Source organism: Monodelphis domestica, chromosome 2 (genome assembly GCF_027887165.1).
Source record: "Monodelphis domestica isolate mMonDom1 chromosome 2, mMonDom1.pri, whole genome shotgun sequence".
Lineage (NCBI taxonomy): Eukaryota > Metazoa > Chordata > Mammalia > Didelphimorphia > Didelphidae > Monodelphis > Monodelphis domestica.
The window spans coordinates 526046611-526071799 of NC_077228.1; the positions used below are offsets into that span (position 1 = coordinate 526046611).

A 25189-nucleotide genomic window follows, 5' to 3' on the forward strand; every position below is an offset into this window, starting at 1 on the left:
AATGCAGGCTGCAGGAATCCTTATGGATGCTTTAAGAGCCCCGATTTCTATCTGAGTTTGACACCACTGGTATAGAGAACCCCCAGATGGATCTTCCTCTACTAATAAAACAAGTCTGCACTTTCTCTTGGAGATTTGCCTCGGGGGAACTGAGAGGTTTACAAAACTTGCCCAGGATCACACAGCCAAGGTCCAAGGGGGCTCTGAAGGCTTTCCCTTTTGTGCTGTATGCAGAATTCCCACAAAATGAATTCCAAGCTCCCAAGGGTCATGTGAGGAAGGGTATGTTTGTTCTTGGAGCAGCCTGTGCCCAAGGTCCAGTACCAAATGTTCTTCTTAGACTCTATCTACCCTTTCTCTGCTAATAACTCCCAAGTTGTAGACCAGCTTTCAGCTTGAGCTTCAGGCATTCCAAGAGAGCCAGGATGGAGGAATAGAAAGAAGGAGGGTCTTTGAGTCAAGGGAAAGCTGGTCTACCTCTGACCTTGGGCAAATCTTTATTGATCCTGAGATTCCCAATAACTCTGCCTCCCTGAGCTCTAAAGACACTGCAATCAATAAACAAACATTTAAGCACCTACTGTGTGCTTATTGTGGTGCTCAATACTAGAGATTCAGAGACAAAAATTTAAAGTTCCTGCCTTCAAGCAGCTTCCTTCAGAAGAGCTGGCATGTATACATACACATCTTACATATATGTATACAAACATGTACACATATGCATGAGTGTGGTGTACAAAAAAGTATAAATGTGCTTGTGTGTACACCCATATAAATGTGTTATACATCTATAAAAAGAGGCACACACATGCATGGGATGTGAAACATGTATACGTGTACACATAAATTTGTACAAAGATTGTGTGGACATATACATGTATGTAAATATATGTGTATGTACATACACTGTATGTATTAAACATATGTATATGTAAGCACTAAATATACATGTATATATGCATAGTGTACAAATATATGTATTACACTTATACAGTGTATAACTATACCTGTGTATACACATATACACTGTAGAAATACACATGCATGTATAGTTATACTCTACTGAATATATGTATACACATGTGCATGCACATAAATACATAGGTATACAGTGCAAACTATACATTGTGCACATATACAACTGCATGTATATGTATGTTGTGCATAACATATATATGCTTGTACACATGTGCATAAATATACATGGTGGGCACACATGTATGTGTGGTATATATGTGTATGTGTGTGTTTAAAATATAGTATGTGCAGTATGCCTTGTATACATATACTTACATGTATAAATATGTGAGTATAAATACATGGGTATGCATGCAAATGCAATCATGCAAAATACATGTTTACAGTCACAAAAATACTATTCTGTGCACATGTGCTTGTATATAAACTACATATATGTACACACACATCCAAAACCATTGGGGAAGGCATTAACCCCTGAAGAAACCAGAGAAGGCTTCCTGTAGTAGGTTCCGACTGATCTGAGTTTGAACATATTCCAAGCGGTGCAGGTGAGGAAGGAATACTTTCCAGACATAAGGGAGAGACAGTGCAAGAGCCCAGAGGCAGGAGATGAATTTCATTCACTAACAAAGAGAGAGAGAAGGCCAATTTAGCTGAAAGGGTTAGGGGTTGGAGCCGAGTTGTGAAGAGTCCCATGTCCAAGCCATGGGATTTGTATTGGACCTTCGTGGTCATGGGGAGCCATTAGTGTTTACTGAGCAGGGAATGGGAGAATCAGACTCACTTTAGGAAAATTACTTTGACAGCCATGTGGGAGATGGGTTTGGAGGGGAGAGGCCACCAGAGGCTGGGGACCAATGAAAAGGCTCTTTCAGGTAGTGTGTGTAAAAAGGGCCTTGAAAACCATTGATGCTACTTAAAAACTAGAAAAAGAAGCCATGCTTTCCATGGGAGGACCCTTCAGCTACTCAGAAAGACCCTTAATTGATCTTTGTCCTCCTTCCCACCGGTAGCTTTTAGGTGTTGTGATTTTAGGCTAAGAATCCAGAGAGAATTCCTCACTCCACAGCAAACTCAGCTGACCTCTTCTTGCGGGTTCAAGAAAGTCCTTGTTTTCCTCACTCCCCCAACTCACTGGGGAATGGGGAGGAGAGAAGAGACCTGGTAATTCCCACAGGTCCCACTTTAGTACTACACATTCCACTAAATCATATTTAAATGGCACCCTGAGGATGGCATGCCATGGGGGACCAGCTGTGTGGGAGTTCTATAACAAGCCAACATAGACATAGCTCCACCCAACAACAGGGGGCACCAATGGGGAGCGAGTGGTCAAACCAGTTTTAGTGAGAGTCTTTTGATAGAGACCCCTCCCTACTCTTCACTCAGCCAGCCCATGACCAGAGTGACTTTGACAAGTGGCCTTGGGGCTTCCAGTCTCTGTGAAAGTAGGACATCATTTGCCTCAGGGGCACCTGTCTAGATTAAAAGCCAGCCAGCTTCCATCCTGGACTGTGAGAGCTACTGGAAATGTTTCACCAAAGACCTTTTGTACATTCCTTTTCCCTTTGCTCGATGCTAACGATTAGGGGGTTCTCTTGGACATCAAGCAGACCATCAATCACCCACACCTTAATTTTTTTTTTATCTTCTCCCCAGCACATGTTGTAAAATTAAAGAAAGTGCCATTGTGTTTTCCTGAAGGCCGTGTTTGTTTTCAAAGCTGGATCATCATATAACCTCCCTAAGGGTTTTCTCTGAGTCCAGGTGATGTTGAATGGTTGGCCATTCTGTGATGGACCAGCAGGCCGACAGGAAGATGGCACATGAATCCGAGAATGGTCTTCACGCAGGAGCCAACTAAGTTTGGGCCAGTTTCACAGTTTATTTCCCAATAACAAAGTAGAAATTCTGGGATCCAAAGAAAGAGTATTCTTCCTCCTTCTCTTTGTTGATGAACATAGATGTTTCTATTGACGCTTTCAAGGAGACAGCAAGACAGCAAAACACCTCCACACTTTCTCTTAAATTGTTTTCTGCAAACTCTAGCTCTAATGTACCATACAATATTGACTTGGTTGAGATCCATCAATCAACAAACACCATGGGGCATTGGAAGGAATTTTAGTTTGGGAGCTAAAGGACCTGAGAGCCGATCTTGGTCCTGTGACCTTGGGCAAGTCACTTTGTGCTACCAAGTCTTAGTTTTCCCATCAGTAAAATGGACTTTGTTAGTACTCAAGAACCTTTGGAAGTACTAGGCTAGGAGATTGATGAAAGGGTTATTTTTAGAAGTTTAGCCTAAGAATGGTTGTTCTACTTAAATCCTTCATCACCTTTGTGCACATGGGTGTGTTGAGAGTATGGAGATTAGGAAAGGAAAAAGGTAAAAAAAAAAATTGGGATTAGGTTAAATGGTCTCAAAGATACCTTCTAGTTCTCAATCTATTTAGTCACATTTAAGGGTGAGAAGCTTGGTTCAGAGGAGAAAGATCATTGGCTCTGGAGTCAAAAGACTTGAGTTCAAATCCCAGCTACCTGTTAGCAAGTTGTTTAACCTTCTAGAGGGAACCTCTGATCATCTGGTCCAACCCCCACTAAATAGGCTCAAGGTTAGGTGACTCGCCCAGGGTCACCCAGAAAATAAGCATCAGAGCAAGAATTTCAATCTACATCATGCATTCAGGAGCCTATAATGGTTCTCAAGTAACTACGATACCAAGACCAAACTTTTCACTTTGGCATTCAAAACCTTTTATTTCAATTACTAGTCTTCTATTTCCCAGTGCTCTTCCCTCTCCTCACTATGATTTGACCTGTGCTGTAGATAAGTGAGTTTCTCTCATCCCATGAGCATCCTGCAGGACCTTTCTTGTCCCTGTCCAATTAACATTAGCTTCTGTCCCTGACTCTCTTCTGTTCTCTATTTTCCCCTCTCTGTTGACAGCCTCATCTACTATCATGGAACCATAGAGAAAGGAGAGATGAAGGGAGGGAGAGAAAGAAGAAGCTCGTACTCTCACAAAGGACACCCAACTCTCTCTCTCTCTCTCTCTCTCTCTCTCTCTCTCTCTCTCTCTCTCTCTCTCTCTCTCTCTCTCTCTCTCTCTCTCTCTCTCTCTCTCTCTCCCTCTCCTTCTCCCTCTCCCTCTCCCTCCATCCCTCCCTCCCTCCCCCCACCCCCGCATATTCATTGCAGAGAATGTTTTGGGAGGCCCAGCTCCTCTCCATCATACCTCCTAGTACAGGGCTAGGGAGCAATCAGTCACCTAGTTATGGTGTCCTATATCTGAACCCAGATGACTCTCCATGATCAGAACTTGAGCCTCTCTATTTACAACAGAGAAATTTTGGTCTATTCAGCTTCACTTGTATGCAAGAAAACCTTTGGATGAGGACCAGACATTAAGAGATTCTTTGGACTTGAAGATGAGACCAATGCCACGGCTGGTTTAATGCACTCAACCCAATCAGAATAAAAGTGACAGGTCCAATTTTTAAAAATTGTTATGAGCCGTTTTTGGTTTGCTTTAATGGGTGGTAGTATCTAATCTATGTTTTTCTATGTGTGTGTAATCTCTGATGGACTGACTATGTATTCACTTCCTGCCTCTTTTCTTTGGAGACTTGACTGAAAGCCAAAGACTCTCCCAACAGTTTTGTTTGTTTTTTACTTTTATGCTACATTCCTTTTTCTTTAAAATTCCCATTGTCAGCCTTTGGCTCTCCTCAGATTGTTAGGAGATTGGGGGCAGTTCCCTCCCCTGCCAGTGAGTCAGCCCATGTGGGTGATGGATCTCACTAGTTACCTTGTAATTTGCCCATTCTCTGGAAAACTGGGGCCTTCTCTTTCTCCCCCATCTGTTTCCTTACCCCCTCTCTCCCCTCTCCCCCAATTTCCACTTGACTTCCATGCTAGTCTATGAAGGTCATGTCCCAGAGTGAACAGGTAGCCTTCCCTTAAAATAGAGCCCATTCCTCCTCATCCAACACCTTCTCCCCACTCCCCACCCCCATTCCACCCCATCATCCTGATTTCCATTGCCCTTCATCGCTTCCATAAGCCTATACAGAATTCAAGTTGTTTGATCTTTCATGGCTGACCGAGACTGAATGTCATGGAGCCATTTTAGCCAGAGGAATTCTCTATAGCATAAATGTGGCTCCAGACATAATGGCTGTGATTTCTTCCCAAATTAAGTGCTTATCAAAAGATATGATGTATGGAAAATATTATGCGTGCTAGTAGAATAAGAGCTCCTTGAGAGCAGAGACTGATGCATCTTTGGTTTTGTGTCCCCAGTGCCTGGCGTCTAGTAGGTAGATGAATGTAGAATTGATGTGATATATAAATTTTCACCATTATTATCATTATCTTCTCACTTTGTCTGATGAAGTTTAGATAGAGCTCATCCTGGAACAAGCCCCTATGATGCTATTATTCTTTTCTATTGAATATTCTATGAACTACCGAAGGGCTGGATAAAATAACTTGATTTTATAGTTGGCTGAGTCCATCAATCAAGGTGTATAGAAAGCAAAGGTGACAGACACAGTGCTAGGTGCTTAGGGTCCAGATACAAAGCCCAAGATGTTCTCTCTTCTCAGGGACCAATAGGCTCATCCAAAGTATCCTCAGTATAGCTCCAGGGGCAGGCAGAAAAATAAAGAAGAGGTGATCCTCATCCTGTTTCCCATATGATTTGGATCTCATCTGGCCTTCTGTAGTTTTTTAACCCTTATCTTCTGCCTTAGAATCAATACTGTGCATTGGGTCCAAGACAGAAGAGCAGTAAGGGCTAAAAAATGGGGGTTAAGTGACTTGCCCAGGGTCATATAGCTAAGAAGTGTCTGAGGCTACATTTGAACCTAGGATCTCCCATCACTAGACCTGGCTTTCAATCTACTGAGCCACCCAGCTGCCCCCTAGCCTTCTGTATTGTTTGATGTGCCTTGGAGATGATGAGTCATTGGGATGGTGACATCTACTGAAAAATCATTCTTAGAGAACAATGTCACATCCAGATGGTTGGGGGTTGCACTTCAGTCTCTGACACAGTCTAGGGTCAAGATATTTATTGGTTGAATTCTTGAGGTAACATTGAGTTTTGTGTTTGTAGTATGTGTATTTGTCATTGTTTATGAATGACAGGCCTCTGATGTTATATCTTGCTAAATATTCAGTAGGTGCTAAATTTTCAGAGTGTGTAGTATTGTGTATCAAATGTCTGGGGCCCTTAGGTGGCTCATTGAATAGAGTGCCTGGCCTGGAGTCAGAAAGACTCATCTTCATGAGTTCAAATCTGACCTTAGATTCTTACTAGCTATGTGACCCTGGGAAAGTCACTTAACTCTGTTTGCCTTAGTTTCCTCATCTGTCAAATGAACTGGAGACATAAATGGCAAACCACTCCGGTGTCTTTGCCAAGAAAACCCCACATGGGGTCACAAAGAGTCAGACATGACTGAAATGACTACACAACAACAGAGAGCAATGTAGTCTAACCTCATTGATGGTAAAAGGGGCAGAGGTATGATTTGAACCCTTGTCCTCTGACCTCAGAAGGAGCTTCTTCCAATGTACTACAATATAGAGCTGAGGAATGGGCTACCTCAGGGGGAGCAGATTTTCCCTTTGTGGGGATCTTCACTGGAAGGTCTAAATGATCACTAGTTGGAGATGTTAAAGAGCAGATTTTTGGTCTATTTTAAATCTGATTATATGGTTACTATGGAAATATGGAAAGGATTTGAACCCAGATCTTCTGACTCCAAATTGAGTGTTCTCTTTACTAATCCCAGGAGTGATAGAGAAGGCTCAAAGAGTAAAATCAACTCATTAGTGAGTGGTGAAGTCCATGGGTCCTAGAGAAAGGTACTACCTTGCCCAAAGTCATCTAGTAATTTAGTGACAAAGGTACCACTAATAGAAGCACCATAGTACAGTAGAAGTAACATTGGTTTGGGAATCACAGGACTAGGTTCAAATCCTGACTCAGATAATAATGCTATGACCTTGGGCAAGTCAAGTAACTCAAGCCTCGGTTTCTTTCTCCATAAAATGGGGGTTGGGAGTAGACTCAGTAACCTCTTGAGTCACTTCCAGCTCTAGATACAGCATCCTGTAAACTTACTACCTATGTGACCTTAGGTAAGTCACTAGTCTTCTCTGCATCTCAGTTTCTTCTTCAAGACAATGGCAGTGCTGGATGAGATGGCCACTGAGGTCCCTTTCCAATTTATATCTATGATCCTATGATCATAGGCAACTCAGGAAGCTACCAAGGGTAGTCCCAAGGTGGGAGGGATGAGGTCAGCAGCACATGAGACCCTCGAGTGGGTGACACTTTCAAGGAAAGGTGCCCATGAGTCACCATCATGACGAAATGAAGCATGGCAGGTGTTGCAGAAAACCTGCTTAGGTTTATAATTAATGCAGGTGCTCCTTGGGGAGATGATATTTTTATTCTAGTTGCTAAAAAGGTTCTCTGCACTCCTGGGCTCTTGAGTGAAGCAGACGCATCATTATCACCCTGAGCTCACTGTTAATTTTTGCTACACAGACTGTATTTGCTGATAAGGGCCTCTGGAAGGCGAACAGTCTATTTGCTATGAAAAAAAGGAACCCCTTGTTCCCATCAGGGCTCAGTTCAAATGGTACTTCCTTTAAGAAGCCAAGCCTTTCCTAATCCCCCATTTCTGAGTGCGGGGTCTACATGCTTTGTGATCATTGATCAGTCATTCCAGTCCTGTCTGACTCTTCATGCTCCCATTTGGGCTTGTCTTGGCAAGGATACTATACTGGAGTGATTTGCCCTTTCCTTCTTCAGTTCATTTTACACATGGGGAAATTGAGGCAAAGGAGTAAAGTGATTTGGCCAGGGTCACACAGTTAACACGTGTCCAGATTTGAACTTAAGAAGATGAGTCTTCTTGATGGCAGCCTCAGCATCCTACCTACTGTGCATACATACACACTCACACACACCCCACCACCACAGATTTATTTTCCATTTAGCCTATATCTTAATATATCTCTGATCCTGTTATATCTCCCACCCAGAACATCCGCTCTCTGAAGGAGACACTGTCTCACTTTTGGATTTATACTTTCACTGCCTATTGTAGTCCCTGGCACATAGTGGGCAACTTAGTAAAGGCATATTAATTGATTGACATGAATGGATGGATGGATGGATGGATGAATGTATGGATGGATGGATGGATGGATGGATGGATGGATGGATGGATGGATGGATGGATGGATGAATGAATGAAGTCACCTACTAGACCCTTAATAAATGTTGTTGCTTATTCCCCATGAAAGGATTAATTCCTCCATCATTCACATAGTAGGCAGCCTAGTGATTGCTATAAACAAGAGAAATCCTTTCATTTTCCCATCCTGTCTCCTTCCCCCTGACCACCACCTCCACCAAACACACATGCATATTTGTGACGAGGACACTGGCCTTTTCTGCAGTCATATCTTTGGACCTAAACACCTGCCTTGAAACCTAGGATTCCTCTCCCTGGGAGAAAGAAGACTTTAAAAAGATCCCTTGGCAATATTTGTGGCCTCGTGCCACAAATGTGTCATTACTTCTTTCCTCCTCAGAGACCTGATACAGTTGGGAAAGGTCACCCTGATGTGACATTGCTGGAATCCTAGTACCAGAAAAACACAGTGATCTGAGAGTCCTATGGAACCTGAAGACATCCCAGTTATACTTAGAGATAATTACATACAGAAGTTCATCCAGCTAGGGACCTCAAAGGCCATATAACCCAACCTGCTTTTTTTTTATAGATGAGGAAACTGAGCCTCAGAGAGGTCATGGGATCTTCGAACTGGAAGAGATCTTTAAGGAGGCCACATCCCTTATTTTACAGCCAAGGAAACTGAGGTCCAGGGAAATTAAGCCATTTGTCCTAGGTCACACAGAGAGTAAGCTGCTGAGGTGGAAAATTAAGTCTGGTCCTCTGCAAGCTCAATATTCTTTCTACTGAGCAAACCTGCCCCTCATTTTTCCCACTCAAAGGATTATCAACTCCTTAAATGCTCAAAGGCCACTAACCTATTTCTGGGGCAAGGCTTGGGGTCCTGATAGAAACATCTGGGCGGGAAGCCTCTTCACCAAGACTTAGAGTAAGGAGTCAGGCAGGAAGGCTTATTTGAATGAAGAGGAGAGCAGAGGGAGACCTCAGAGGATGCTCACTCCAGGCTTAATCCCTAGTCAACAAACATTTTGATTGACTAGTTCAGTCAACATTTATTGAATGACTGCCAAATATAAAAGATTGGATGGCAGGACAAGGACAAAAATTACCTATAATTATAGAGCCAGCGCTAAGAAATTTTCCCAGAGTTCTCTATACCTATGAAATCACTGCTTGGGCAAAAATAGATAGAAGCAAACATATTATATATATATATATATATTTATATATATATATATAAATATATATATATATATAATATACACACATAAGAGAAAAACAATATAGCCTAGTGGTAGATGGCCCCTGTCTCTGACACTATTTCCCTTGAGATTCATGACCTTTTTTTTCCTCCAGGGAAATTTCATTGTTGTTTTTTTCTAATTCTATAAAGTAATCTTTTGGTGGTTTGGTTTGGTCCTGAATAAGTCAATGAATTTAGGTAGTATTGTTGTTTTTATTATATTGGCTCAGCCTCCCCAGTCTCTCTTTGACACATACTAGCTACGTGAGCATAAGCTAATTGTTTAATCTCTTGCTGCACCAAGTAACTTTCTAAGACTATAAGTTGCAGGCCAGTTACATGTCTGCATCTCTGGAGGTATTGTCCATATTGAAAGTTCCCTATCCTATTGAAAATATAATTTTAGACCAAAAAATATGTGTGTGTACAAGTCTAAGCTTTCTCTCTCCCGTGCATATGTTGGATTCATTGGGATTCAAACTCAAGATAGGCAGATGTGAAGGAATCCCTTGAGTAAAAACAATACATTTAACACACTAGTGTGGCTCCCTAGTCAAGTCATGGGTTCAAATCCTACTTCTGATGATTCCCACCTGTGGGGGATAAATTATTTAATCTCCCTTTTCTCATCATGAAATGATGACATTGGGATCATATCCAAAATGTTTCATAACATATAATGGGTGTTGAATGAATCTTTACTGAATCTGATTGCATCTGAGGGCACAGGGGGAGGGGGTTCAGTTGATCAATAAACATTTGTTAAGCTCCTACTATGTACCCACACTATGTTAAGGCATTCTTAGAAAGGGAGGGAACCCAAACCAAAAAGCATTTGCTTGTGTATCCAACTTAAAAGAACTGGGAGATGTCTGAGCAGAGAATGTCTGATTCTTTCAAGCCATCTCTAGTTGGGGTCAGGGATGGGTGCAGTGGGTGGTCTCTGTCATGTAGAGAAGGAGGCAGAATCCATATGGAAAATAATTATCAGTCTATTCCTTAATGCTCAGAAACCCCACCAGTCAGGAGCAGAATTAGCCTGTTATTAGGGACCAAAATAGTGTTGTTCTTCTGTGGAACACGCCCACACATCCCAGCTTTGCTCTGAAATCAGAAACAACACTCATTAATCCTCAAGGCAGGCCCACTTCTGGGCATCAGACAGGCTCATCTCTAGGCTGATCATAGTACTCTGGATTGGGGGGAAGGGATTTGCTTTCTTCCCAGTCTGTGAGATTTATGGAGGGCATAGAGTCACAGCCTAGTGATGTGGATGGCCCAAAACCACAGCATCAGAGTTGGAACCAGAGAGACCTGGGTTCAAACCCCACCTCTGATGCTAGCTGTGTAGCCTTGGGTAAGTCACTCACTTTACTCATCTTGCAGAGGAGGAGTTTGGACTGACTCCAAGGTCCCTTCTATCCCTAAAACCTTGATTCTAGGATCCTATAAATCTCTTCTTTACAAAAGTGTTGGCCTCACTCAGAGTCTATCCAAGAACATCAGGACTGGAAGGAGCCTGTGAGACTCTCTAGTTTACCTCCTTTTATTTTGCTTTGCATGTCATGTATTAAGTTGCCACTTCACTGATTCCTTCTGTGTTTTTACATCACAGTCATTTTGAGATGTTCCACTACCCAGACTGCTCCCTCATGATCCTTCCCTTATAATAGAGAAAAAATAAATAAAACCATCAGACATAGTGATAAGATCTGAAAATATAGGCACAATATAAGTAAATTCTGTACCTGTCATCTCCCACCTCCCTTGGAAAGGTGGGACGGCCCCCTCACTATAGAAAAGAGGCAACCAAGTAGCAGCTAGGTAGCACAAAGGAGATGGAGCTGGGAAGATCTGGGTTCAAATCTAGATTCAGACACTTCCTAGTTGTGTGACCTTTGGGCATGTCACTTGATCCCAATTGCCTAGCCTTTACAGCTCTCCTGTCTTAGAATCAATGCGAAAGACAGAAGATAAAGAGAAAAGAGAGGGGATGGGGAAGGAAGGAAGGAAGGAAGGAAGGAAGGAAGGAAGGAAGGAAGGAAGGAAGGAAGGAAGGAAGGAAGGAAGGAAGGAAGGAAGGAAGGAAGGAAGGGAGGAAGGAAGGGAGGAAGGGAGGAAGGGTGGGAGGAAGGAAGGACAGAAGGCCTGAAGGAAGGAAGGAAGGAAGGAAGGAAGGAAGGAAGGAAGGAAGGAAGGAAGGAAGGAAGGAAGGGTGGGAGGAAGGAAGGGAGGGAGGGAGAGAGGGAGGGAGAGAAGAGAAGAGAAAGGGCAGGAGGGAGGGCAGGCAAGAGAAATGCCAGGGCAAGGTCACACAGCAGGTTAACGGGCACTTAATAGATGTGTGTAGATTGATTGAGTTTTCTGCCCCTCTTCCTCTTCTCAGCACTCTTGGACTCCCTCCTACTTTGTTCTATAAAAATTTGCCTCCAAATCCTCCATCAATCTGTTTGGCCAGTGGCAGTGTCGGTGGCTGGCGCAGCTTAGAATGAGCTTACTCTGGGGATGTAGTAGTCCGTTTGGGATTTGAGGAAGAGAACACAGCTCACTCTCTCAGGAAACTTGCCCAGTTATAATTTATTGATACCCAAATAAAGGATTCAGTAAGGATGGATGCCAGCCTGTGACGCAGCTGCCCTGCATTCCTTTTGTCCTGGCTTTGGGGGATGACTGTGCATGCGGTATCTAATCAGGACCTGGACAGCTCTACTCTGACTAACCTGAATAGCTACAATAAATACATGGCAGCTCAACTGCCTTTATAGTCAGGAGAAAACCTTAGGAGCTGGGGCAGCCTCAGGTAAGAAAATCCCTCAGGAAACCCAGGAATACACTGATCTGATCCTGAATGAGTCAGATCAGGAGACCCACTCCAGCTGGAACAGGGCTCTTGCTCCTATATTTTATATACCCATCGGTCACCTTGGCTGTTTCTGGTTCTATATCAAGAATAACATTAATAACTACAACAGGGTCAGCTGAGTGAATTGGTGAATAGAGAGACAAGAGGTCCTGAATTCAAATTTGACTTCAGACAATTCCTAGTTGTATGACCCTGGGCTAGTCACTTAACTCTGATTGCCTAGTCTTTGCCACCATTTTGTCATAGAATTGATGCTAAAAGGTAAGGGTTTAAAGAAACAGTAACAAACATTACAATAATAAGAGCTAGCATCTGCATAGTGCTTTAAAGTTTGAATAGCACTTTACAAATATTATCACATTTGGTCATCACAACAACCTTGGGAAGTAGGTGCTATTATTTTTTTTTTAAACCCTTACCTTCCATCTTGGAGTCAATGCTGTGTATTAGCTCCAAGGCAGAAGAGTGGTAAGGGCTAGGCAATGGGAGTCAAGTGACTTGCCCAGGGTCACACAGCTGGGAAGTATCTGAGGTCAGATTTGAACCTAGGACCTCCCGTCTCTAGGCCTGACTCTCAATCCACTGTGCCACTCAGCTTCCCCCAGTAGGTGCTATTATTATACCCATTTTATACATGAGCAAACTAAGGCAGATAGATGACTTTCTTGGGGTCACAAAGCTACTAAGTGTCTGAGGTTGAATTTGACCTCAGGTCTTCCTGAGCCTATCTACTTTACCACCTAGATTCCTCGCCATCTGAAAGAAGGCACCAAGGTCAGGTAACCTGCCTTAAGGAATTGGTATTCTAAAAGGGATCAAAATCTGTAGCTTAAGATCTAAACCTTAAAATTTCCAACATCAGTAGGGCCACCCCAGGACCCCTAAAGTCCTGCCATGCAGCCCTGTTCTGCCTGCAGGAAATGCCCACATTCAACATGTACTTTCTCCATGCCAGGCTTTTATAAGTACTTATCTTATTCAATCCTTGCAACAACCCCAGGAGTGAGTGCTAGTATTATCCCCATTTTTACAGAGTAAGAAACAAAAGTAAACAGAGTGACTTATCCTGTGTCACAGAGCTAGGAAGTATCTGCAGCCAGATTTGAACTCAGGTCTGCCTGTCTCTAGGCTCAGTACTCTGTCTATTGTGCCACCAGCTGCCTCTGGAGAAATCTCTTCGAGACTAGAACCAGCAGAGCAGGTGCCCATCTGCACTAGTAGAGGGCATTTCCTGCATGAGAATTCCCTGTACTAATTAAACCAAAGTCCAGTCCAAGAAGCACAGAAATCTAAAAGGGGAATGTGTTAAAATGGTGCAGGCTCACACTGTGCACATTTCGCTCATTAGCCCACGGGGATGTTTGCTTTGATTTTATAGACCATCTGTTTGGGGGGATATTTTCCTGCTTTAGGATTGGAATCCCAGTGAGCTGGAAAGGAAGAAGGGAGTTCAGTCTCTCCCCCCAAAGCAAAGGAGCAGCCAGCTCCAGCTCTGTGGTCACAGGCTAAGCAAGGGCAAGGCATCAAGAGTCTGAATTCTCCTAGGTTGTTGAGAAACCGCCACACAAGCCAGGCTGCCCCTGATCTTCCTGCCTTGGCGAGTTGTCTACCATGAAATTCCAAATGTAGAGCTAGAAGGGACCTCAGAGGCCGTCTAGCCAGTGCCTCATTTATAAATGGGGAAACTGAGGCACAGAGGGGTCAAATGGCTCTAGGTCTAATCCTGTAAACCAATCAAAGACCCTTTCCTGCCTATAAGACCTTGGGACTGTCTCTTCATATATTGAAGCTCAAACTCATTTATTTTTTTAATGAAGGGATTGAGTTAGGGGATAACTAGTCTCGGTGACTGGAGGTCCTGGGTTCAATTCTGGCCTCAGACACTTCCTAGCTGGGTGACCCTGGACAATTCACTTACCTAGCCCTTATTGCTCTTCTGCCTTGGAACCACTACAAAGTTCTTTTTCTAAGACAGAAGGTAAAGGTTTTAAAAATAAAAATAAATAAATGAAGGGGTTGAAACAAATAAATAAAATAAAATGGAGGGCTTGGACTCAAAGCCTTTAGGATCATTTCCAGCTCAATGAACTGTCATTTTACAGATGAAGAAACTGAGGTTCAGGGTAAATGCTTTGCCCAGACTTCCACAGGAAGTTATACTCTCGTTCAGTAATGATTCTCAAAACATGTCATGTAGAACTGAACCAGGGGCAGCGAGGTGGCACAGTGGATAGAACACCAGCGCAGGAGTTGGGAATCTTCCCAAGTTCAAATCCGACCTCAGACACTGACTAACTGTCTGACCCTGAACAAGTCACTTCACCCTGTTGGCCTCTGTTTCTTCATCTGTCAAATGAGCTTGAGAAGGAAATGGTCAACCACTCCAATATCTCTGCCAAGAAAACTCCAGATGAAGTCACAAAGAGTTGGGCATAACTGAAGCTATTGAAGAACAAAGAACAGGGCAAACTGTACTAGATGGGGTCTGGCCAGGGCAGAGGATAATGGAACTATCCTGTTCTGTGGTCTGGACTCTTAGACTTGGTGACCCCCAAATCACACTGTCAGTACTTCAATCTTGTGGTCCACTAGAAACCCCAGGACTTTTTCACAGAGACTACTGTTAAACTAGGAGCACCCTGATCCTTCCATCCTATGCTTGGGGGAATGATTTTCTTAATCTAAGTACCTTAAGTAAGTACTTTAAGTAATCTTAACTTTTGTGGGTCAATGTCATGACCGAGGACCAGTGCTTTCTGTGATTAGGTTCTAATTCTAAGATAGATTTATTGTTGTATTCTCAGGGATCATTTGGAGTTTGTTATACAGGGATTTGCCATCTATTGGCTTATAAAGAATGGTATTGCCAATTTTGTGTATAGGGAGAATTTATCCCTTGGTTCTTTTCCTTTGGAAGCTATTTGTTTCTTGTCTAATTAGGCAGAGGTAGGTAGCCTCCCTCCTCTCCCAGGTCCCCAAGTTCTGTTATTTGCTTACATGAATATTGATTAATTTGCAAATTGTCCTTTGTTTATGCAAATAGTGGATTTCCCAGTGTGTCCCTTCAGGTCCTATTGTTAGTTTTGACTTTTGTGACTTGACTGTTTTTCATCTCTAAAGAAGGACCCACGGTGTTCCCTCCAGCAGCCCTTCACCCTCCTACCAATCTGGCTCTGCTCCTCTGGTCTCTGATGCCCAGAATCTGTTTGCCCCTGTGATGTGATAGGAGAAGGAGGGCATCAAGGAGACCCCAGGCCTACTGGAATAACTCCATCAACCTGCTTCTATAGTAAATTGGACAAATGGGGTATCATGGATATCCCCTGTGGCTGGTTTTCACCCAAACTTGAGTTCTGGCACCTCTGATTCCTATCTGTGAGATCTTAGACTAGCCACACAGCTAGATTCTGTAAAATGGGTACAATCCTATTTGCCCTTTCAATCTGACAGAGATTGTGGGGAAAGTACTTTATAAAACATAAGGTGCTATAACAGGTATGGTATGGCTCAGGCCCACACATCTGTGAGAGGCACTGTGCTACTTCCCCAGGAGTTCATCATTGTTTTCCCCAACATAGTCATTTGACCTCAGTTTACCCATATGTAACATGAGGGCAATGGACTAGATGTTCTCTGAGGTCCCTTCTAGCTCTAGATCTGAGAACCTGGGAAGGATTTCCACTCACCCCCTGTGCATGTTGTACTTGGGCTTGGGAGGGCATCTAGTTCAGGTACAGGTTGGACCAATGGACCTTTGAGTTCCTGTCCAAGCCTGAGAAGCCTGGATACTGAGCTGTGTAACCATAGACAAGACACTGAACTTTTCCCATGACTTGGTTTCCTCACATGCAAAATGGGAAGGGGTGGGGAGAGGCCACAACGTTTGTGTTATTGTAAAGGACACATTTTTCCAAAACTTGGCCATACATGAGCATCCATTATGCCTGGTCCATGAGCCCACCGACAGATGTGTATTAAGCCTGATATAGATGGCAACGTCCTAATTCCTTTACTCCTGCCCCATCCCCTGATGCCTAGCCAGTAGTGGTCTGGCCTCCTCTTGGCTCTCCCAACCTTTGGTTTGGTCCATTGCTGCCTCCTTCTTTTGGGTATCATGGTTGGATGTATCCATGTCTTATTCCCCCAATGCCCCTCCTCAATGGCAAGTTATGCCAAAACAAGGGACATGTCCCATTTATTCTTCTCTCTATCTCCAGGATTGTTTCAGAGAATTTCAAAGCAGGCCAGTACCTCCTTGGGTCTTCACAACAGACCCTAAAAGGTAGCCAGTGCATGGCTTACTGAACCCATTTCACAGGAGATGGGATTTCAGAGAAATGAAAGCTGTGATTACCCAAAGTTTTGGTTTCTCCATTCTACCACAAGCCCAGGAGGGAAGAGATTTCTTTGGCCTTGCTACCTTTTTGCTACCTTATTCATGTAAGCAAATAGCAGAGCTATTTGGGATCAATTCCCAGGTCCTGGTCATTGTTGATCATGGCCAAGACCCTATCTGTGATCACTTCAATCCCAAGGCCCTGCTGTTAAGTTGTTAACTCCTAGTCCGGGCAGCCAGCACCATTGGGAACCATATTGCTTCTAGCCTGTAACACAATGTTTTATCACCTACCAAAGCTCTGTCACAGGGCCTCAGTTTACTCATCTGTAAAATGAGGCAGTTGGACTCGGTTGTCCCTTAAGTCCCTTCAGCTCTGCATCTCTGACTCGATGATCCTTGCTACAGGTCGAATCACATTTCATAGGATTATAGATTTTGAATCTGGTCTATGTGAGCAATAAAGGATAATATAGGGTCCAGGCAACATAGAAGAGCATCATGGTCTTAGCACTAGAAGGGACATGATAAGCCAACTTTCTCCTCTTCTAGATGAGGAATCTTAGACCCAGGAATTTCCCTCCCCTCCTCTACTACCCTCCATGGCTGTGGTCTTGGGGTGGTCACCATGGATGTGCCTTTGGGGGGCTTTCCTTCCATCAGGGCAGCACGGTGGGGCCAAGTGGAATGACCAGGATCCGAACAACCTCCACAGCTGCCAGTCTTCTGTCCTGCTTTACATTTTCATGTTTTTGCTATTAAAATAACTACCAAAGGGAGGGAAAGAACATGAATCATGTAACTATGAAAAAATTTTCTTAATTAACCAATAAAATAAAATTAATATTTAAAAAATAAATTAACTACCACTAAGAGCTGATCATGCCAAATGGCAGCCTGAAATGCTTCTTTAAGGCTCAGCTTAAAGGGCCTCCCCCAGCTCTGTGTTCCCTTCAATGAGAGTTAATGATGGAAAGACTGACTAAGCCTCCACACCGGCCCACTTATTACATGTTCCCTGGCTCTTGATCCTTCTTGACAACCAGGGGCCCCTGGAGACGGGGGAAGTGAATCTCAGATGTGGTTTGGATCTTGGGGTCTGGGTGCCGGTGGCCCGTGGGATGTTGTGCCAGTGGCCAACACAGGGACCTCTGTAATTAGCCAACCGACCAGTTAGGTGGTTCCATTGCCCGGGGTAAAAAGAGAATGCACATGGCAGGTCGTTCATCATGGTTCTCTGATGAACAGCTGCTACCCAGAAGCCTGTGTGGGTGGGGTCCAGCCTGGGAGGAGGAGGGGAAAGAGCCAAAGATGGCAAATGGGGTCTAGGCTGACTTGATGCTCAGACCCCCCCCCCAACACAGTTATCTTGGCACGAGAATAATGCTTAGTACTTTCTCATTTTTCCTTTAAAAAATTGTTTTGTAAATGGTGAGTTTAATTTAGCTTTATTTTATCTTTATTATTTTTATATATTTATTATATAATAATTTATTATTTTCATTTTATTTAAATGGTGAATTCAAATTAATATCGTATATCAGCACTATTTGTGTGCAACTAAGACATCTAAAGAGACAGCATGATATAGTGCAAAGAGAATTAGGATCAATTGTTTCTTGTTGTTGTTGAGTTGTTTCAGTTGGGTCTAGCTCCTGGCGACTCCATCTGGAGTTTTCTTGGCAAAGATATTGGGATGGTTTGCTCTTTCCTTCTTCGGCTTATTTTAACTGATGAGGAAACTGAGGCAAACTGGGTCACACAGCTCATAGGTGTTTGGCTGGATTCAAGCTCATGAAGATGAGTCTTCCTTATTCCAAGCCTGGTACTCTATGTACTATGCCACTAGCTGCCCCATAACATTTTACATATATATAGAATATACATTATATATATTTATTATATTATTATATAATATATATATTTGGTCAGTCATATCCAACTCTTTGTGACCCCATTTGGCATGTTCTTGGCAAAGTGGTTTTGTGATTTCTTTCTCCAGCTCATTTTGCAGATGAAGAAACTGAGTCAAACAGAGTAAAGTGACTTGTCCAGGGTTGCACAGCTAGCAAGTATCTGAGGCCAAGTTTGAACTTGAGAATATAAGTCTTCTTGACTCCAAGTTTAGCACTTTATCCACTGGACCACCTACATACCCATTAAATTGTCTCCAAGATACCTTCTGTTACTATCTATATGCCATTGGACAAGATGAATTTAAGTCAGAGGTCTGGAGTTCAAATCCCCACTCAACCACTTACTCTCCCTCGACCGTGGACAATTGACTTTGCTCCACAGGCCTCAGTTTCTTCAACTGTAAAATGAAGGAGTTAGACCAGATCCTCTCTGAAGCCCCTTCTAGCTCTTAATCCATGATCAGTTCTGAAGGGCGTCCTTGGGGTCTGTTTGTCTTCTCTAAAAACGAAAAGGGTGAACTACATGCCCTTCTAGCTCTTTAGTCCATCAGTCCAATTAAACTTGTTTAGCAACTATTTACCATTTAATGAACACATTTCAACCCATGATCTGTAGCTTTCCCATCTCTTCCTCCAAGGAGCTATAGACATTCTCCAGTTGTCCATTCCTCTTATGTAAACAAAGTTGTTGGGTTGGGTTGGGTTGGGTTGGGTTCTTCTGTTTCCTCATCAGCCATCCCATGAAGCTCTTTGCATATTGCTTTGGCTTCCTCATACTTGTCAGTCTTGATGGCATTATAGTTGGACTCACAAACTCACTTTAATCCAACAAACGCTTACTTATTACTGTGCTTTGTCTATATTGGTTTGTATGTCGGTTCTCACTGTTGGATTATAAACTCCTTGAAGGCAGGGACTGCCTTTTGCCTTTGTATCTCCAGTGCTTAATGCAGGTGGTTAATAAATATTTGTTTATTCAGACTGGAAAGTATCCTGAAAGGCAGAGCTGAGGAATGTTTGGGTTCACTTTGCAAGGACAGCCTTCAGGAGTGCCCAGAGACAAGAGTCAACATGTTGAATTCAGAGAACTGCCAGGACTCCAGTTTTTCTGGAAGGTTGTTCTTTGTTGTTTTTCAGCCACGTCCAACTCTTCATGACCCCATTTGAGGTTTCCTTGGCAGCTACTGGAGTGGTTTGCCATTTCCTTCTCTGGCTCATTTTCTAGATGAGGAAACGAAAGCAAACAGGATCACCGAGTCAATATATGTCTGGGGTCAGATCTGAACTCAGCTCTTCCTGACTCCAGGCCAAGGGCTCAATTCACTAAGAAGGTAGAGTGTGTGAATAGGGAGTAAAATAAAAAGTCTCTGAATGCCAGGTTGAGTTCAAATTCTTTCCTATAGGCAATAGAGAGCTGTGGAAAGTTTTTGAGCTGGGAAATGGTGTTACCTGTGCTCAGTCTCTCTGATCTTCAATCTGGCCTTCACTCAGTAGCCAAATAACTTCAAAAAGGAGTCTATAGGTATTCATTAAGTGCAAAACAAGTCGGATACCAATACACATTTTTAAATACATAAAATAAAATAGGTGGCGCCATGGTGCATGGAGTGCTGAACATGGAATCAGAAAGAGTTCAAAACCAGCCTCAGACATTTACTAGCTAGGAGACCCTGGGCAAGTCACTTACTCCATTTGCCTCTCATCTATAAAATGAGCTGGAGAAGGAAATGGCAAACCACTCTAATATCTTTGCTGAGAACACCCTTAAACAAAGGACACAAAAAGTCAGACCCAACCAAAATATGTGGCGATTACTGAGGAAATCAATTACTTAGAAGTATAATTATCAAAATATTTTTCAAAATAAGTTCACAGACCCCACGTTAATCATCTTGGCCTTGCAGAGGGAGAGCAGGTTTGTTGAATACAATTAAATTGGCCATATGCTTACACTATACAGTAGGAGGACAAATACAACAGCCCAAGAGCAGGGTTGATGAGGACCTGAACAAGATGGCAGCCATATGAGGGCAAGAAGGGCCAAGTATGTGAGAATTTATGCACGTAGAACCAACAGGATTGGGCCAACCTTTTGGGGGGGGGGGGAGGCAGAAAGAAGAAAGAATTTGCAGTTTCAGACTTGTTTGAATAGGAGGATGGAGGCATTATGATCAGAAAAAGAGAAATTTGAAGGAAAAGCGAGTGAGTTTAATGAGGAAGACAATGAGTTCCAATCTCACCATTTTGAGTCCTTTGTGCTTTTAGAACTTGCAGGTTAAAGCCCTACCCAGAAGTTAATTGGAGGTGGAAGACTGGCACTCAGGGAAGAGATTAGGGCTGTCAGATATGTAATATGAGGGGGTTGGAATCAGTGGCCCCTCAGATCTCTTCCAGCTCCAGTTTTTATGACCCTGTGTTCCTGGGATGTGAGAGTCATCTGCATCGAGGTGATAATTGAACCCATGGGAGACACTGAAATCATGGGAGAGGGAGTGTGAAAGAAGAAGGCCAGGATGGAGCCTTCCCTCTGCACAAGTCCCCATAGGGAGCTCATTGATTCCAAACCCTCCCTGATGATGTCATTGATCCTTGGCCTACTGGGGCTGGCAAGTTTTAGGCCAGTGGTTCATGTCACCCTGGGGGTAAGCATCAAGGATTCATTGCCGAGTAGGCTGGTCATTTCCCCAAGAGAGCTAAAGAGCTCTTGAGAACTCACATTCTTCACAGCCAGGAAGGATCAGTAGGAACAGTATGAGGAAATTTAGAATTTGGGGCTCAGAGATTGTTATTCTAGACCACATTAAAGCCTTGGGGTTCCTGTGCCTCCTACTTCCCTCTCCTTTTGGTAGTTCAAGTCTTCTTTAACCAGATGTCTTAATATCGTTCTTGTCTTATGCATTATTCTCAATTCACTCCATGGTTCAGCCATACTGACCTGTTTGTTTTTCATCCATGACCCTCCATTTCCTTCCACTGGACCTTTGCCCATATTGCCCACTATTGTATATATGGTCTCCACCAATGGAATAGAGTAGACTCTTTGAGGTCATAAACTATGTTGTCTCTGTCTCTAGTGCCTAGCACAGTGTCTGGCACATAGGAGGTACCTAATAGATGTTTGTGGATTGGTTGACTCTTCTGATGACTGTCATTTCTCAGCTACTCATATCAACCCACAGCAGCCTCTTTTCCTCCAACCCTTGCCTCTTCTCTGGGACATTAGACCCTGAGGCCAAGCCCAATTGCCCTCGGCTCCTCCTTTCTAGTGTCGGTCTTATGTTGTTATGTTTGTCACACTGGTCTTATGTCTCTCCCTGCAGTCCTGATCTTCACAGCCCCTTCTCCGGCTCACCTTTGCCATGAGGCCACCCCATCCTCAATCACTCCTGTGCCTACCCTTGTAGATGGCCATTCAGGGACCTGTCCACACACCATCTCTCCCACTGCACCCATGGGTCCTCCAGCCATTCATGCCCTGCTAACTTCTGTCTTCCCTTTTGCCAGGTGAGCACCTGAGGATCTGCCCACAGGGTTACACCTGCTGCACCAGTGAGATGGAGGAGAACTTTGCCAATCGGAGTCGCAGTGAGTTAGAGGGGGCCCTCAGGGAGACCAGCCGCTCGGTACAAGTGATGCTTAGCACTCAGCTCCGCAATTTTGATGGTAAGTGACCACAGCTACCCACCCTGCCTCCTCGCCATTGGGAAGCCCAAGCCACTGGTCTCCATCCAGCCTAGGCACCTAGCCTCAGGCTCCTTCTTGGGCTGTGCCTAGCTCCTCACAGAGCTGAGCTCATGCAGGATGTTTGAGATGGATTGGTACAAAAATGACTGGATGCTTTCCCTTTCGGAAATGCATCACCCAAACAAATGAAGATCCAGTGATGGAATCTAACCTAATAGGATCTTCCATTGAATGATGGAAGATCAAATGAGGAGATTTCAGACTCTGTAACTTGGGGCCGTACCAATATGCAAAAAGCACATGAATAAAATTTTTTGAATTATTTTGAAAAATAAAAATGGTGGGGTGAGGAGATGACAAGGGGGCACTGCCCACTCTACGCCTGGTTACAGTGGTGACAGGCCACTTGATTCTTGTGATATGTTGGACAATCATAGTGTGGAAAGAGCATTAAATCCAGATTCAGATCCCTCTTCTGCCATTTTTTACCCGTGTGACCTTGAGCAAGGGACTCAAACTCTCTTGGCCTCTGTTCTGGCCATCTATACAGTGAGGGAGTTCGACTACATGGCCTCCCAACCCCAGTCCTGTCCAGCTCTAAATCCAAGAGTCCTAAGAAGTTACCCCACTCCCAACTCCTCCTCTCCTCCCAATAGCGATTGCATGGAGATGATGGAGATGATCGTGTGGACCCATTTTCATGTCAAAACATTTCACAAATCTCAGCATGGCAATAGTGGTCGTATTGGAAAAATCAAGGGTGATACAAAGCTACTGTAAATTCAGCAAGGCTTTTAACTGAATTTATGTTTTATTAATCATAGCAGCATCTACATATGTTTGATAAATAGGAATCCAGGTATGCATGAGACATTCTTTATTCAGCCTTGGACGTTTACTTATTTATTATACTGAGTCATTTAATGAGATAGCTGGGGCTATTTGGCAGCTTTCAGAAATTAGATGTCTGGATCTTCGGCCCCCTACTAGTAGCTCATCCCTTCTTCCACCCCCTGGAGTTATCTGTAGCTCAGAGGTTGAGGACCACCATGTTAGGGCTTTCAGAGGAGTCTTGAATATATAAAGTTGGGGAGCTCACTTTAATGGAAAGAGCACAGAACTTGGAGCTTTGGGACCTGAGTTCAAATCTAAGTCACCCACCTTGTAGTTTTTTCTCTTTTATAAATGATGGGTTTGGACTAAATGGCTCCTAAAGTTCCTTCCAGCCTTAGATCAATAGTCCCTATAAACTTAACCCACCCCAGGCCTTTCTTTCCTCTGGATATTAGATATTAGACTCAGTGGTCCCTAAGATCCCTTAAAGTTCTGATACTGTGTGTGATCTAGAGCAAGTCACTATATACTTCCCAAGTCTCAGTTTCTGCATCATTAAAAGGAGGTTGAAATAGATGGTCTCTGAGTTCCCTTAAAGCTCCAGATATTTGATCCTATGAACTTAATTAAGCTCTCTGGTCCTCAGTTTCCTCCTCTGTAAAATTATTAAGTTGGCCTATAAAGTCCTTTCCATGGAAATCTCTGGTCCTGTAATACATGAATAGGTATAGATCTCTAGTCCATGAGGCTCTGAAGTGTTCCTGGGTTTGATGTCATCACACCTTGACAGCACAGTATCATCAATCAATCAATAAACACTAATTAGGCACTGACTATGAGCCAGGCACAGTTAGGCACAATAGGGCATCAGATTTGCTTGGTCTTGTGTGAAGGCAGAGAAACAGAGTAAGCTTCTCTTGGGGATGGAAGGAGAGAAGACTCAAAAGCTAACTGAAGCCTGCCCCTCCCTCCCTTCCACCTTCCCTCCGTCCCTCCCTCCCTCCTTCTCTCTCTGTCTCTCTCTGTCTCTCTCTGTCTCTCTGTCTCTCTCTCTCTCTGTCTCTCTCTGTCTCTGTCTCTGTCTCTGTCTGTCTGTCTGTCTCTCTTCTCTCTTTCTCTCCCTCCCCCTCCTTATCTCTCTCTGTCTCTGTCTCTCTCTCTCTTTCTGTCTGAGATGAATTGCCTTTCTGCAGACACACCCTGGGTGGAGCCCTTTGCACAAAGGAGGCAGCTCTGCCCAGCTGCCCACAGGGATGGAGCCTTTGATCTGTTCCCTGGAGCTCAAGGCCTGGGAGAAATGGGCCAGGGAGCTGTCAGAGCTGACTTTGGGCTCTGGGTGGAAATGAATGGTGACAGATGGGGGCCTCAGGGTGTAGAGGGCTGGTGCTCACCTGGAATTGTTCCTGTATTTAATGCATTCTTTAGCTCAGGGCCACATCTCTCCTCATGAGTTGGGAACTAGGGGTAGTGGAGAGGAGGTAGGTTGTGTTGAATTCCTTGTTGCTTTGGCAGCAGTTGGGGGAGATGAGAGTAAAGTATAGACTAAAGCATCTCATTGATTCTGGACTTTCCAATAATGATGCTCCAATAAGCAGCATCAGTACAAGGAGGCAAGATTTGAAAATGTAAGATTTGTTCCATGTATCACAAATGGAGAAATTGAGGCACAGAGTGACTCATAGACTTGTCTAGAGGTTACACAATGAACAGTGGAGATAGGACAGAACTTGTGTATTCCAGAGCAATTCTCTTCCCACCAGCACAGCTTGCTTCCTTTGGCCATAATTATTGTCAGAAAAAATTAAAGTTATTTTTCCTTGAAATATTATGAGAATGTGATGAGAAAACGGAGATAGATAGTTGGTAAATGACTTCCCCGGGGTCACATGACTAATAGGCTGGATTTGAACTGAGGTCTTCCTGACTCCAGGTCCAGTGATCTTGTTAACTTCTCTGAGTCTCAATTTCCTTACTGCTAAAATGAGAGAGTTAGAGTAGGTGATCTCTGAGGTACCTTCTATCTCAAAATCTATGGTCCCATGGCTAGATACTCTTCAAAGTGCCTTCTGATAATATGCTCTGATGGGTTTTAGAAAAAGCAGTAATGGTAG

At 43.5% G+C, this 25189-nt stretch overlaps 1 protein-coding gene across 1 annotated transcript in view; it reads left to right on the top strand.

The window, feature by feature from the left end:
- GPC1 (glypican 1) overlaps nt 1–25189 on the top strand; it is a 158692-nt gene that overhangs the window by 75541 nt on the left and 57962 nt on the right. Inside the window, exon 2 of the mRNA XM_001377888.4 lies at nt 22065–22223. Within this exon, the coding sequence (XP_001377925.1) occupies nt 22065–22223 (159 nt within the window). The remainder of the gene's footprint in view (nt 1–22064; nt 22224–25189) is intronic.